Genomic DNA, 15,844 nt, shown 5'->3' with positions numbered 1-15,844 from the left:
TCTGGCGACGATGATAAATTTCCAGAAGAAGAGAAGTTGGTTTGTTTAAGTTGACTCGGAAAAGAGTTAAGTGTTTCCAGCGATGCAGCTGGCCTTCCCGAGGGGAAAAAAAGAAAGGTAGGAATATCCTTTTCTTTGGAGCCGGCTGGCGGAATCCTAATAATTGAATCTTTAGTTTTTAGACAATTGAATGTGTCAGGAACTTCTGCTTGATAAGTAGGAGTTTCTTGATGACTAAGAGAGTGAGGAGCTTCTGCCGGATTGGCTGGAGCTTTTTGAAGATTGAGAGTACCAGGAGCTTCTGCCGGAGTAGCTGGAGCTTCTAGAATAATGAGAGGACGAGGAGCTTCTGCCGGAGTAGCTGGAGCTTCTTGAATAATGAGTGTGCAAGCAGTTTTTTCGTTGCTAGAGGAGCTCAAGAGATTTTTGGACTCCACTGCATCTACACCATCTAAGTTTGCAAATTTGAGGTTAGTTGCTTTCAGCTCGTCTTCAAACCTTTTTTCGTCTTTGTTTCCACTGGATTTGACCGGAATATCTGAGATTGATAGCCCTTTTTTTGGTCGTTGTTGGAGACTGGCTGTTCCAGGCTCCTTTTCCATCGGGACTTCTTTTGACTGGGCTGATTTGACGTTTTGGTCGCTGTAGCAACTTTTCGCGTTCGATGATGGGATTTTTTCTGCTCCTTCCAGATTTGCTGAGTTTTCTAACTTTGAAACAAAGGAATTATTTTCTTTTATTTCGTTCCTTTCAAACCTTTTTTTGTCGGGATATCCGTCTGGCCCATCCGGAGAATCCGAGAGTGAGTCTCCTTTTTTCGGTGGGTGAGGGAGACTGGCCGTTCCAGTCTCTTTTTCTTCCGTCTGGATATTTTCTTTTGACTGGTATGAAGGGGTGTTTTGAAAACTACAGCTTGTTGTCGTAAGCGACGACACTTCTAGTGGAGTTGGGTTTGGCACTAATACTGCTGCAAATTGAGATGTTGAGAGGGTTTTGAGAATTGACTCTATTACTGGATTTGTTTGAGAAGCTGGCTCCTGAGAAGCTGTTGGTGATAAGTTGACATCTCCTGGAGCGACGGGCACTGAAAAGGCTGTTGAGATGGCTGCGATCACCTGACTGATTATGTCCCGATTGAGTTGTGCTTGGGTTGCTGCCTGGTTTGCTGCCTGGGTTGCTGCCTGATGTTGGAGAATTTGGAGCATTCTTTCTCTGTCCTTCTCCCATTCTTCGTCATCTGCTTCCTTTTCGAGTTTGTCTAACCATTCTCTTCGTTTTTTCTTTAAGATGTGAATTTTGGCGACAATAACATCGTCCATTGTTTGGTACATGGTGTCGATGTCTGCATTGATCTCTTCTTGGTCTTCGCCTTCTTTGTACATTTCAGCCTGGACCCTTTTTGAGAATATCTCATAAGTTTTGTAGAATCCATCTAGCTTTTTTTCTAATTTTTCGACTTCGATAAACGCTTCCAACGTCATTTCTGTTGATTTGTACGTTTCGACGAGGTTAATGATACGGGTGATATGCTTTTTAATTAAAGTTCTTGCGTAATTTGGAGCCATTGTGAGTTGGAGGTGGCTCCTAAGGAGCTGCTGAGAGTACGAAAAGAAGATAATTAGTTTAAATTAATGTTTTGATTAAGTTGATTAGCCTTTTTGTTTGTTGTTCTGCTCGGTCTTCGGAGATTCGTGGTGCCGAATTAAATTCTGCTGTCTTTTCCACTTTCTTTGAATTCCTTTATGTGAAGATATCTGCAAAAACTGAATGATTTTGGAGCTAGGGTAATTTTCTAGCTCCTTACAATCCCACAAACGGCATAATAACAATTTTTAGGAAAGAGAATTTAAAGAGTTTTTGCCGCAAGACGGCGGTTTCTAATTCCCAATTTTGTGCTCAGAGGGCGCTTTGTGCCTTCTCAGAAAAAGAGAAAGATTTCCCTTTAAGCAAACAAAAAATGCAAGAGCGTAAGAGCGCGAGATTTGTTTCGAAATGGCGGAAGGCCTTTGTAAATAGAGAGAGAGAAAAAAAATTCAAGTTTTAATCACCCTAAGGCGCACACGAGGCGAACGCGTTGAAAGGGTAGAGAATTTTCCCGCGTTTTTTCCAGTTTAAAGGGGAAACCGGCCTAGCCCCCCAAAAAAGAGAATATTTTTCTGTCGTATTTAGAGAGATCGTTGTGCCTTCTGAGACAGAGAGAGATTTACCCAAATGATTGAATAACAAACAATGCAAATTAATTCAAAAAATGAGAGAGATTTGTTTTCGGGAAATGGTCTAAGGCCATAGCAAAGAGAGCGATAATTTATTTAAGTCTTTTCACCCTGGGGCTCACACGAGGCGAACTCATTGAAGGGTTAGAGAAGTTCCCGCGTTTTCCCAATCTAAGAGGTAGGGAAGCAAGCCCCCCCAAAAAAAAATTCTTGAAAGGAAAGAGATTCCCGCGTTATCCCATTTTTAAAGAACGGGCAGTGAACCCAATCAGCTGAGATTCGTTTTTACAATGCCGGGAGGCGTATCAAGAGATAGAGAGGGAATTTAACCTAAGGCTCACACGAGGTGAACACGTTAAAGAGGTAGGGAAGTTCCCAAGTTTGCCCAATCTTAGATATTGGAAAGCAATATCCCCCCAAAAAAAAAAAATTTGTTGAAAGGGAAGAGAGAATAATCAACTTAGGCGATGATAATTTACGTGACAAAAAAAGAAATCCCCCTTCAAAAATGATTTAGGAATCCTATTTTAATTTTAAGAAACTTTGAGGAAATATTTTAGCTTTAATTCAAGAGAGAGAAGAAAAATAATTTACTGTTTAGAGGGATCTATTTGCTTACTAGACCCCTGAGAACAAGTTAAACTCAGAGAGAGAGAAAAAGATTCTAATAAATGACTGACCTGCCATAATTAAACACAATTTTCTTTGATAAATGGCGGCAATGATTAAGCAAAAGGAGATAACGAGAGAAAGATTTGAGTGTGATAGAGCGAAACTAACTTAACACTGGTTGGAGAAAACTCCAGTTCGAAGGACCATGTTGGAAATGGAACTCTTGTTGGCGGTGTCGACCGTTCAACTTCCAAGATTGAGATAAGAGATGACACCTTTGTTGTTGCTAGTTCGTCCTTATATTTCACACTGCCGTATAATACAGCATTTTGGTATTTCAATAGTTGGTTTAGGGTTGAGTAGGGTAGGGAACAATAGATTGAATGGGAAGAGAGGGTAAAATTGGGGCCCTCTGTTGAGGTCCCTACAAATTACACAGAATTAACAATAGCAATAATGTCGATCACTGTTGGGATGCAATAAATTCCCAACAATCTGCTTTATATCTCAGGTTGGGAAAGTTGTAACCCTGGACTGTGTGGGAATTAAAATGGCAACTCAACAACGCTATTCATGGGAAGCCAATGCATCAAAAAAATTACTCAAGAAACTTTCATTGGTATATTGTTTTATCCTATTAATTTCACCAGGATTATAATAAAAATTTTCAATTAGCTGTCAAATACATGGCCAGGAGTTTTTGGCGTGCCGATCACCCTCTTTGGTTGCGATGAGGATCAAGCGAGAGAATCTATGCATTTGCATGTTGTACATTTGGGCGGCATACCAGCTCATCTCTTTCAACGTTGGGCATCTTACAAAGCGCTAACAACAGCAGTTGCAAAAGCTTTAGACAGCATCGTTAAATGTGAAGTGGAAGCTGAATTTCACGTCGAGCATCTTCTGCATAAAGCTGAAGGCATTGTACCTCCGAGACATGCACTATCATCAGCTCGTCCCTCTACCCGACAACCAGACGAATTTTACGAAGATGTTCAGAAGACTGTGATTGGTTGCAATATTCATGGCCATTCCCAAACGTGCAAGGCAGGTATACAAAGGAAAGAAAGTTGTCGGATGCGTCTCCCACAGCCCATAGAGTCCGAATTGTCCTGCTGCCAAATCGAACCATTTCAAGATGGCAAAGGTGTTCGTACATACAGAATTCCATCTGGATTTACAGCACAGCAAATTGATTCTCTCTCTATGAGAAACATTTCAAGATTACCAATTCCCTTGCGAGATAACAGTAACAGACTCATCACGTTGCAATACAAGCGAAGACTAATACCCCCAATTGAACTGTCCATCAAGACATGGATGCAAGAGATGTTTTAAGATTATCTGTGCATCTGCTGGTACAATATGAACATTTCAGTCAAGAACAAAGACTTCATGAACAAGGTATTACCTTTCGCAAAAAAAAACATCAATTTTCACTTAAGAGAAAGAGATCTGATTATAACTGATGCCTTCCGTGTACCCCCTCCCCACCCCACCTGCTGATAATATAATGCTAATAACAAAAGTATGAAAAAGCTTTACGGGTTTATTGAAATAATAAAATTAATAAAAAGTTTAGTCATTAATGTCTTATACGTTTTTATTCTTAGAGTTAAACAATTAGGAAATTACGATCATCTTGTGCAAGACAAGGTTTTACATGGAGCCGTCGCATTTAGATTGTTATATTGCGACGAAATCACAATTATAAACTCGAATTTGTGTTTTCGTGTTTTATTAAACTGCCGTTAGATGGTTCTGACGCATTGCTATAAGGCCGTGCTGTATAAACACAGCCTATTATCTAGTAAATCTCGGCCTACTGTTTTCCATTGTGGAAATCATTTTTCTTCTGAAATCGCTATTGCTGTTTGATTTATTTTTGTGAAATCGCTAGTGCTGTTTGATTTTATGGGAAACAAATTAGACTCGTCGAATAAGTTGGAAAATTTCAATGAAAAATGGATAAGAAAATACCCAAGATAAAGCGAGATAAGGTGCCCGAAAGAGACAATGATGTGTCCAACTCGAGTTCCATCAGAATTACAGGACCTACTATTCCTCAAAGACCATACAAATTAGGTATATTCTGATACTGTTGTTAAATAAAGATTACTTTTTAGGTGAATTTAAGTTCTAACATAATTCTCATTTTGCAGCTCATCCAATATTGAGCTTAACTGGAATCAATCTTCAAACAAAGAGTGTTATTGTACGATGAATCAATCTTTCTGTTTCAACCACCTACACCTTACTAATTCAGACTCTTGATTGTAGGAATTTGTGGAGTTGACATTATTGCCCCAGAAAGAATTCCGACAAGTCTTTCTGAATGCAAAACAATGCAGAATATATAAAATCACCCTGAACGATAATGTGGAAGTACAGTTTCAATATTTTGATCCAACCCAAGAAATCTGCTCAGATTCCTCCACGTAAGTCTGGACTCACATCACCCTGTTTAATGTGCTATAATGTTCATATTGTTGTAGAAAAAGTCTTGATGCTTTCACACCAGCACATCAGGAAGCGGTATCTTCCACTGATCCTGATGCAAATTTGGGTGAACTTGTTATCAGAATACCTCCAGAAGCACAGCATCTGATGACAGAGGGCCGTTCATTAAGAATTGGTATTGAATTTTCTCTGCAACAATTAACCTGCAGGTGGGCTTCATTTTGTTGTGCCTGCTGGAGAAGGGACTTTAGCAGAGGTGTGTATTCAAAATTTTGTATTGCAAATTCATGTACCTAAAATAATAATCTATCATAGCGATGCGCCCATATGTTTTCTTGTGGCTGGGAAAATTCAGCACGATTGTGGTTTCCTAGCATCGATTCGTATTCAGAGGTCAGAACGTAAATAATTTCTTGTTTTTTTCGATTGTTAGCATATTTCTTTATCGTGATACATTCTGAACGCTAGGTTTGTACGTGGAAACTCGAGTTCACTGTAGATGCTTCCATGACTGCCATCTCGTGTGGTGACTTGACGGAGGTAGTCTACACCCATGACCTTCGACGGAAAACATTTCACTACTTACTTTACATGCCGACTGCGGCACCTAATATCGGACTTGGCGTTTGGGTAATTTAAATGAAATGTTAGAAAATTTCTGTAATCTAATTTAACTTAAATTTTTGTATCAGACCATTTGAAATTTATGGATCCGTACATGCAAGAATTGACTCATTTTTGCCTTCCTCCGCTGATGCCTTTTCTGCGTTCAACAGCTCGTTACGTACACAACTTTTGAGTTCTACGAAGAGCTACTTGGTACCCTATATCCATATTCGTTTTGCAAAACTCGTAAATATTCACTTTTATTTCGGGGCAACAATCAATGCTATCGTTTCTAGTTATGACCAGTTTTATTAAAAATTAATTTTCAAACTCTTTATTTTATAGGTATGGCGGTGCATCGTTGATGGCTGGGTCGACCACTGGTGTAACAATGTCCCCTGAGAATGGTGAGTAGCAAACCGCAACACCGCCGCATTACTACACAACAACCTACTTAAAGACCGAGGCCCTCAATTACTACACCACTAAGGCAAAGGAGTATTATTCCACTACTTACGCTGGCCCTAGCTACTACACCGACGCCCCGAAGTCTTATTCTGTCCCAAGCTACACCACCAAGGCTCCCAAGTTCTACACCGAGGCCCATTATTACTACAACACCGAAGCGCTCAAGTACTGCACTGCTACCCACACTGCCCGAGTACTACACCACCAAGGCAGCGGAGTACTACACCAGCAAGGCAGCGGAGTACTACACCAGCAAGGCAGCGGAGTACTACACCAGCAAGGCAGCCGAGTACTACACCAGCAAGGCAGCGGAGTACTACACCAGCAAGGCAGCGGAGTACTACACCAGCAAGGCAGCGGAGTACACAGTGGCTGCTCCTTCGTACTTCGTTGAACCGTATGCCACACTGATGCTCCAGTTTACTACACCACGGCCTGCGCTACACCTAGCTACTACACCGAAGCGGCGAAGCCCCAAGTACTACCCCGACAAGGTCAAACATTATCCAACCACGTATGCTGCCCAGGTCTACTACCCCGAGGAAACCAAATATTACTCTGCTCCAAGCTACCATCAAACAGAGGTTCCTGATTACTAAACCACCGTGCCCCGGCGTTTTACACTACAGCCTACGCTAGCCCCAGCTACTGCACCGGGGTCTCCAAGTACTACACCCCCAATGCATTTGAGAATTATGCTACTAATTACGCTGCTCCGACCTACTAAACCTGGAGCAGACGTACGCCTCGCGAAACGTGATTTCTATTTCCGTAGCCGAACAGTTTTACACGTGCTTTATTTCCCGCCAGGGTTGGAATGATGCTTGGCTTACGCAAGGCATTTCGTCCTATTTATCCGGACTTCATTTCAAGAAACTCTTTGGAAACAATGAATACCGACATTGGATTCACCAGGTTTGCTGATTTTGTCTTATAAAGCCCATGCTCAAACTAAAATGTCTTCAATACAATTATTTGTAGGAGCTGGATGAAGTAATCAAATACGAGGAAGAAGTTGGTGGAATTATTCTAGATGCCAGTAAACCGCCTGGTAGTGCTGTTCCTACATCAGGAGGCGGCCAGCAGCCCATCCGCAGTCCAGATTCGTTTCACTTTTGGCCCCATTCAGCCCACACAGTAACTCCACGACACGCCAGAATGATGCGGAAGAAGGCTCACCTGGTTTTGCGGATGCTGGAGTTGCGAATCGGTCAACCACTTTTGATCCAGGTTTGTTATAAAAATTCTCTTTAACTATTTTGTGTACTAATGAAATTTTTGCTTCCATTAGGTGTTTAATAAGCAGCTCTCACTTGCGGTTCAAGCGTCGCAGCAGAAATGCCAAGCCAACCAATGGGGCGCCATGTTGATATCGACCGCCACTTTTGCCAAGGCTATTTTCACTGTGACGGGCAAAGACATTGGCGTTTTTGTCGACACCTGGGTCCGCCAAGGAGGCCATGCTCGATTTCAGCTCAGTTTTGTTTTCAATCGAAAAAGGTTAGTAATCATTAATCACATCCTGGAATCTTGATGTGGATTTTGACTTATTTTGGTGAGTGCAGGAACACGGTCGAGTTGGAGATTCGACAGGATGCGGCTAGCGGAGCTCAGCCGGCGCGAGGTCTACGTCGTTACGTCGGGCCTCTGGTCATGGCATTGCAGGAACTCGACGGCACTTTCCGTCACACCTTGCAAATTGAGTCCTGCAAACTCAGTTCCTTTTCAACTTTATCCATCATGAACATGGAACTTCCGTTTGACGGAAGTTTTTCACAGACCTTTGCCCACTGTACATTTGATTCTTCACTGCTAACGGTAAGCTTTCAAATTCACATTTGGAACTACACCATTACATGGCCATTAACTAAGCACTATACTAGGATGTTCATGTAAGTTCATTACATTTCTGTAGACCTACTAGCATGTCGCTACTAGTACTAGTCCTACTTCTGCAATTATTTTATTTTTAATTTACGTCACATTATTGTTGTATTATTATTTAATTATTTAAAAGTCATAGCCCCATACTCTTTATTTTATTATTATTTTTTTTTATTGAATTTTGCTCTTTACATGATTACATCACCTCATCGCACTAGGCCTGTTACATTTCGTTCACCCACATGTCGTTAGGTTACATTTTGACCAAGAGAGGAATGAAAAATTGAAAACGATGACATCTATGATATATCATCTTTGGACATCAGTAAAGAAAATAGTAGTTCTCAGCAGGGGAAGGGGGTGGGTACTCGGTGGGCATCATTTGGACTCGGATCTTTTTCTCTTAAGTGAATAATTTTTTTTTCGCGAAATTGGTTTTTGTGTCTCAGTATCTTTCACTTTTTTCCCCGTCCATATTCCGTCTGTGTTAAAACCTTGAAACCAATTTGTTAGAGCAAGTGGCGGCTTTAAATTAAACAAGTAATTCAAATTTGGTTCTAATGGCTGAAGCGGTAGGAGTCGAAGATATCTGCTTTGTTTCACTCTTGATAAAGCTACGTACAGTCCATGAAACTCTATCTGAGGAGAAAATGGACGTTTGTTTAAATCAAGGATAAGTCTTTCGCAAGTTTGACCCTGCATCTTGTGAATTGTTACAGCGAATCCGAATTCTACAGCGTGTGGCTTCATTTTTAATATCACCGGTTGTTCTCGAAAGGGAAAATAAACTTTCTTCTCTTCAGATTTTTTTCTTAGGAGGACTGGTATGACAACTTTGTTTGGGATAATAGATTTTCCTCTAAATTGAAGTGGATCAGCACCTGGTACCTCGACATGAATGTAGATAGGGGGGTATTGCAGCTTTATGTCACTTCCCGTATTTGTAGTTATCAGTTCAATAATTCGCTGCATGTCTTCTGATGGGTCCAGAGTTAGAGAGTGATATTTGATTTGAGTTCCATTTGAAAGGCCAAGTGCAGGATTGATGTTTTCCGTCAGATACCCTGGGGCACCAGCTACGAAACAGCCTATGAATTCTTTAAAATGGTTGTAAATGTATCGTTGTGCAGGTGTTCGTACACTTTGGGCCAACTGTCCACTCAGTGGTATTTCCCAAACGAATCGAGGACAACAGTGATACTTTGCCCAGTTTGATGATTGAAAATTGTTGATAACTAGACGTTCTTTGTTAGTTGTGACAACAATAGGCGCCCATAGCCATTGATTATCTTCTTTAATATCATCAAATGTTAGAAATTTCAATTTTTCGATTTGCGCAGCATTAATTCTTGGCTTACCAGGTCGAGGAATCCGCATTTGGTTGAGCATATCTGTGTGATTGACGTCAAGAGCTGCTCTCATTTGTTGTAGAAGCTCAAATTTCTTAAATTTGCTGAAGAGAACTGTCCCTCTTGTCCTCGGTCCGGAAGATTCCTCCAATTCAATTTCTTCAGAAAACATTTTATTGCAGGCTTCAAACAGCGTGTAGCGTGTTCCAACTGGAGGCAATTGAAAAAAATCACCCATCAACAAAACAGAAATTCCTCCAAAGGGGCACTCCGGTTTTCCCATTAGTTGACGTAACCTATTGTCGATTTGACCCAGCACCTCGGGGGAGATGTAAGATATTTCATCAATAATTATCAAAATTAATTTTTCTGATTGGAACCGCAAATGCAAGCCATTTATCAAATCAGCGGACAAGTCCGTCAAGAAAAGATCCCGTTTTGTATCGGTTATTGAAAACCCAAACTGGTTGTGAATGGTGCGTCCTCCGGGAAGGTTGCTTGCTGCTATTCCTGTAGGAGCCATACAAGCCACGTAATAGCCCATATCTCTTGCTTTTTTATGGATACAACTTGTCAGATATGATTTACCAGTACCAGGTCCTCCATGTACAAGTAACTGGATGGTTTCCGGCTCTGGTGATCTCTGCTCATCGGAATCTCTTTTCGCCTAAGTTTTTTAAATGATACAATGGAAAATGCACTTTAATACCTGCTTACTCGCAACATATAAATTATTATTGTTAAAGGGCTATTGGGTTAGTCTATTCAAATTGCAACTCATGTGAAGCCTTGTTTAACTTCTGTTCTGTTGATAACTTGTGCTAAAACTAGGAGAAATGAAAAAGAGAAATATCTTCAAATCAATGTGTGCATCGAAAAAAAAATTCTTTTGTTTTTTACTTAATGGTTTCCCATACACATTGATTGGAAGATATTTCTTGTTTCTTTTTCTCTTAATTTTAATGTAGTTCTTTTTTTTAAATTTTTTTTGTGGTTCAGACCCTATTCTTTTGTTGATCCTACCTGGAAGTATGTTGTGCATTGCTGTAGGACTGCCATTTGGTTATTATTTAACATACTGGGATCCACATCTGGTTGATTCGCATCATTTCGTTCTTGATTGCCTTTAAAAAGATTGTCTGTGTCTTCAGTATCATCGACTGGATCATCTTCATGGTATTTAGGGCTTAATCTGGTGATGACTTCAGCGATGTCAGGTTCCAATTCCGGCTGTGAATGCACCATTGAGTTGGCTTCATCCAAGGGAAGTGGTGTCAAGACTTCTGGATTTTCAGCGCTTCCCATGATGCTTGTTAAAGCAGTCAAAGTAGCTTCAAGGTACTGATCTTCTTTGGAATACGGCTTTCCCATTTGTTCCCCTGTTGCGGCTTCTGCTCGAAGAACATCGATAGTGAGTTGTGCTAATGCAGCTGAATCTTCATCATTTTCTTCGTCTTTTTCATATTCCGTTCTTTCCCTTGTTTCTAATGGCAATGATGTGCCATCTGCAACACCCCATACTGTTGCGTCTCTTCTACCAAACATTTGGACAGCTGCCCGATCGTTGCCACTAGTGCGCAAACCTTGTCCCGTGTTTATTATCCATCGCATCCTTACAACATCAAGGAAGGATGGGCCAGATCCGTCACTTCCATCCTCCAGCTTCCTTATGAATTCGCAAAAGCTTTTCCACGTTAATGATCCTGGAAGACTGCCTTGTAAACCTACGAAATTCCATGGTCGAAAAAGAACGAGGAAATATCGCGCAAATGTCTTTGCTTGTTTCTTCCATGCGTCTGTTAATGTAGCTGGTTTTGCTGGAGGAGGTTTTGGAACGTAAGGCAAAATTGGTACCTTTGTCTTCGATCGTAGACGCATTTGGTGTGTTTCGTACAGCGGATGTGTTTTTGCGAAAAGATAGCAACCGTTAGATGGTCTTCCGCGTTGGTTTTGCTATTGTTTTTAGAATAATAGAAAGAAAATTTATAAATTCTGCCTTTTACATAGAAATCAGAGATAAGGAGATGGGACACCTGATATATTAACTATTGTTTTTTGCTCATAGATATTGATATTTTTGTAAGGTAATAATAATCAAGAAGGAAAATTTGTATGTTATGTGATTATGTTATGGGGGTCAATGGGAACGGTCCAACTCAAACCTTTTTCATCAAATCAAATTGAAAAGACTCAGAAGAAGGGAACGGTCCAACTAAATTTCTCATTTCAGTCCTTTTACAATTGTGAAGTCAGGCTGTTTAGGAGAATTTCAGTTGGACCGTTCCCTAATAATAATTTAACTTGTTGAAGTAAGGGAAACCTTAACTCAGAAGAAGGGAACGGTCCAACTAAATTCTTCATTCACAGTCCATGACTTCAATACTATAAAAGTACTGCGAATGAGAAATTTATTTGGACTGTTCCCTTATATTGAGTCACTTCAAACATATTCCTGATGCAAAGGGTTGAAGTGGGACCGTTCCCAATGATACAGTCAATGTCTTCTTCAAAAAGAAGATATAATTACTTCAACAAGTTAAATTATTATTAGGGAACGGTCCAACTGAAATTCTCTTAAACAGCCTGACTTCACAATTGTAAAGGGACCGGAATGAGAAATTTAGTTGGACCGTTCCCTTCTTCTGAGTCTTTTCAATTTGATTTGATGACAAAGGTTTTGGACCGTTCCCATTGATTAGCTATAAAACACACATTTTCCACAAATACAACACGGCAGTGTCCCATCTCCTTATCTCTGATAGAAATATGATGTAGTTTCTTACCTCTTGATTGTATTGAACTGATTCAAATTCTTCTTGTTCATCGATCACAGTTGAAGATGTTAAGGATTCATCGCTGGTTGAATTGACAGGATTATTCTCCTTTTTTCTTTGAACGACATCTACAATTGCAGCGAATTCATATAAGCTATATTCCTTAAACGCCACTCCACGGTGGGAGTAATGGATATGTTGTGGAACAGCAATTTTTCCCGTGGCACTAGAATATATTTGAGCGGTTGAGTGGATATCGAGGGTTTCTGATGGATCGTCATCATCTTCTATGTTCAACACTTGTGGGTCAACGTCTTCATCGTAAAGATCTTGTTGATGAGTATTTCTAGGGAAAAAATCATCTTCCAAATCATCTTCCTCAAATTCATCACCAGGTAGAGAGGAGAAGTCCTCATCCTCATATCCCTCGATCGATTTCTGATACTCTGGGTGTTCAACGGCATATTTTATTGCTTCGACAACAAATACCTTAAAAATGAAATATGAGATAGATCAAAGTCAATATTTTGTAACTATTATTAAGGTAACGTCAGGTAACGTATCTATATATACCTTAAAAAATGTGCACGAAGAAAATTCTCCCGGGCCTCCCAATATAGCTAACGCAGCGAAAGCAGATGATATTTCAATTGTACTGCTAATTTTGTTAGTTACTCGATTCAAGATATGCATGGCCGTCCTTTTTTCGGTCCCGGTGTCTTCAGCTACAGATGGATAGTTCTCCACAGTGCGGCGTGCTTGTTGTATTAAACTTATGCTGTGAGTTATTTCCGTCGTAGGCTTTGTAACGTATTTTAGCAAGTAACATAGCGTGCTTTTAGCCTGTTCGACACTCCCCAGAACACCAGCATTGGTATTACATCCAAGCATACCCGTGATGACTTCGTTGAACTCGACGATAAGGCCATTACGTTTAGGTAATACCTTGTTAATGACGTCTTTGTTTTCTTGACTCAAATTTTCATATTGTTCCAGCAGATGCACAGGTAATCTTAAAACTTCTCTTGCATCCATGTCTGTAATGGACAGTTCAATTGGGGGTATTAGACTTCGCTTGTATTCCCACATGATGAGTCTTTTATCTCGCAAGGGAATAGGCAATCTTGAAATGTTTCTCATAGAGAGAGAATCAATATGCTGTGCTGTTAATCCAGGTAGAATTCTGTATGTACGAACACCTTTGCCATCTTGAAATGGTTCGATTTGACAGCAGGACGTTTCGGACACTATGGGCTGTGGGCGACGCATCCGACAACTTTTTTTCCCTTGTTTTCCTGCCTTGCACGTTTGGGAATGGCCATGAATATTGCAACCAATCACAGTCTTCTGAACATCTTCGTAAAATTCGTCTGGTTGTCTGATAGGGTGACGAGTTGTTGATAGTGCAGGTCTCGGAGGTACAATGCCTTCAGCTTTATGCAGAAGATGCTCGACGTGAAATTCAGCTTCCACTTCACATTTAACGATGCTGTCTAAAGCTTTTGCAACGGCAGTTGATAGCGCTTCGTAAGATGCCGCACACTGTAAGAGATGAGCTGGTATTCCGCCCCAATATACAACATGCAAATGCAAAGATCCTCTCGCTTGTTCCTCAACGCATCCAAAGGAAGCGACCGGCACGCCAAAAACTCCTGGCCGTCTATTTGGCAGCGGCTCCGTTCTTTTTGTGGAGTGGTCAGTCGGTGTAGCAAGCAAAATGGCAAATACAGCTTCCGTCAGAATTCGAAAAATTTCCGCTGCAGCCAGAGATCCTTTAGCTAAAAGAGCTCTTAGATGATGTGGAGATATTTTGATTCCATGAAATTCACTTTTTTTATCACGAATTGCTTCAGCGAAACCGGTACCATCGGCTGGAAAAGAATCATTTCCTGTTTGTGAGAGAGTCAATCGTAGGTTAAGAACACCATTAATGTCATCGGGAGCGTAAGTTAGAAAAACGCTGGGCAGTCCATACATGTAGCACATCGCGATTAAATTCGAAATAGATGCTCCTCGGTGCGCATTAGTGAACGGGATCCTAGAAGTGCATGATTTAATATGTGGACTGAGCTTTTCAAGCAGTTTAATGGATGATTTTGCTTTGGGATTGCGAGCTGCTTCTTCAAGTTCCGTCAGAAAATTGGGGTCGCTCATCCACTGTGCAAACGTTTCAAATGAAACCGGGTTACATTTAACCCTGGCAGCAATAACTCGAGTAGCCGCGTGCCGTTGAAATTGGTCGAAAAGTAAGAAAATGAGACGTTCGCAATCCGCAAACCGCCCTGAGAATTGAAACATCATGTGCCTAATGCGTTTTTCTTTTACTGATCCAGATTTTTCAAGTCCGCGTCCAAGCAGAAAAAGAAAAGGAAATGATGCATACAATAGCATGTCATTGGACTCAAATTCATTAAACGGTTTTTTCTCTCTTTCGACATGTATCTAAAATAAATAAATAAATAAGGAAATATTAGTAACCCATAAAAGTCTTTCCGAATGAAATATAAACCTTTCAACATACCTGGTTGGTAGTTTGCTCTGGAAGTTCAGTTGCGTCCGTCAAATTTGCTGCTGGCCCTTCAAATGTAGATAGTAATCCACGGATAGCTGTACGAACTGAATCACTCTTGTCAACAGTGAGTGGTATACTCCTCGTGAGGAAAGAGGAAGGCAGAGTCTGATCTAAAGATGAGTCACAAATATGATTAACTTCTTCAGCTGGAACATCTGTTGCCCCTTCCGGAGTGAGTAGACGATCTATTCTTATATCAGTTTCGTTGTCAACGAGTGTAACATTTTTCATCAAATCCGACGAAATTAAATTCAAGGCATCGTGCATGGCATTTGTTTCCACTACGTTAACATTTCGATACAATGGATTCAAGTGTTTCAATGCATGTAGCCATTGATAAACCACTTCAACTCTGACACGAAGTTCTCTTACATCTGGGAAACGACTCGGGACGAGTGCTTCGAATTGAAGACGTGTTCCGACGAATACAACTGAGATGAATTCTGAAAGATTTTCGATTCTAGGATAATCTTCCATCTCTTCTGAATTCATTCTCTGTAATTCCGTTAACTTTGTGGGACCATCAGGTTGTGGGAATGTAATAACGTGTCCTCTCTTTGCCGATTGGCGTTCTGATAGCTTATTTCCAATAAGCTTGACGATGGAAACGTACAGCCGGCTTTGCGCGATGAGTAGTTCTTCGATAAGAGTTAATGTTGGTAGGCCGATACGTTCTGGATTACCAAAATCTATCCCTGACGCAATAGAATAATTGGGAACAATTGGTGTGGGACGACAAATTTGTTGGCAACACGATCCGCATAACGTGGCAAAATTGTTTTTCACCAGTTCAGGGTGAAGATGGTAATATTTGCCATCAACCTAAAAACAGAAGAGACAATTACTATTTTGATAAAAACCTTATTCATTAGATTTACTTTTACTTCCCGGATAAAACACCTTTTA

At 40.6% G+C, this 15,844-nt stretch overlaps 4 protein-coding genes across 3 annotated transcripts; all 4 read left to right on the top strand.

The window, feature by feature from the left end:
* LOC124199241 (putative gustatory receptor 28b) overlaps nt 1-15,844 on the top strand; it is an 86,406-nt gene that overhangs the window by 59,632 nt on the left and 10,930 nt on the right.
* On the top strand, nt 3,341-4,565 carry LOC124199243. The gene is made up of 2 exons (XM_046594988.1): nt 3,341-3,444; nt 3,501-4,565. The coding sequence occupies exons 1-2, from the start codon at nt 3,376-3,378 to the stop codon at nt 4,161-4,163; spliced, it is 732 nt and encodes a 243-aa protein (XP_046450944.1). The 5' UTR covers nt 3,341-3,375; the 3' UTR covers nt 4,164-4,565.
* On the top strand, nt 4,758-6,084 carry LOC124199244 (transcription initiation factor TFIID subunit 2-like). The gene is made up of 6 exons (XM_046594989.1): nt 4,758-4,910; nt 4,988-5,040; nt 5,106-5,263; nt 5,321-5,678; nt 5,754-5,915; nt 5,978-6,084. Exons 1-4 carry the CDS (start codon nt 4,790-4,792, stop codon nt 5,580-5,582), a joined length of 594 nt encoding a protein of 197 aa, XP_046450945.1. The 5' UTR covers nt 4,758-4,789; the 3' UTR covers nt 5,583-5,678; nt 5,754-5,915; nt 5,978-6,084.
* On the top strand, nt 7,086-8,270 carry LOC124200537 (transcription initiation factor TFIID subunit 2-like; the record flags this gene model as incomplete). Its single annotated transcript, XM_046596808.1, has 4 exons — nt 7,086-7,274; nt 7,341-7,589; nt 7,651-7,859; nt 7,925-8,270. Coding segments are annotated over 4 exons (978 nt in total), but the record flags the coding sequence as incomplete, so codon positions are not given.

The sequence above is a fragment of the Daphnia pulex genome, chromosome 8, assembly GCF_021134715.1.
Source record: "Daphnia pulex isolate KAP4 chromosome 8, ASM2113471v1".
Taxonomy (NCBI): domain Eukaryota; kingdom Metazoa; phylum Arthropoda; class Branchiopoda; order Diplostraca; family Daphniidae; genus Daphnia; species Daphnia pulex.
This window is presented reverse-complemented; position numbering and strand designations above follow the sequence as displayed.

Coding starts and splice junctions, on each gene's coding strand:
- LOC124199244 (XM_046594989.1), top strand. CDS start 4,790: ATGGATAAGAAAATACCCAAGATAAAGCGAGATAAGGTGCCCGAAAGA. Junction 5,041..5,105: donor TTCAAACAAAGAGTGTTATT/GTACGATGAATC, acceptor TCTTGATTGTAG/GAATTTGTGGAGTTGACATT. Junction 5,264..5,320: donor ATCTGCTCAGATTCCTCCAC/GTAAGTCTGGAC, acceptor ATATTGTTGTAG/AAAAAGTCTTGATGCTTTCA.
- LOC124199243 (XM_046594988.1), top strand. CDS start 3,376: ATGGCAACTCAACAACGCTATTCATGGGAAGCCAATGCATCAAAAAAA. Junction 3,445..3,500: donor TACTCAAGAAACTTTCATTG/GTATATTGTTTT, acceptor ATTTTCAATTAG/CTGTCAAATACATGGCCAGG.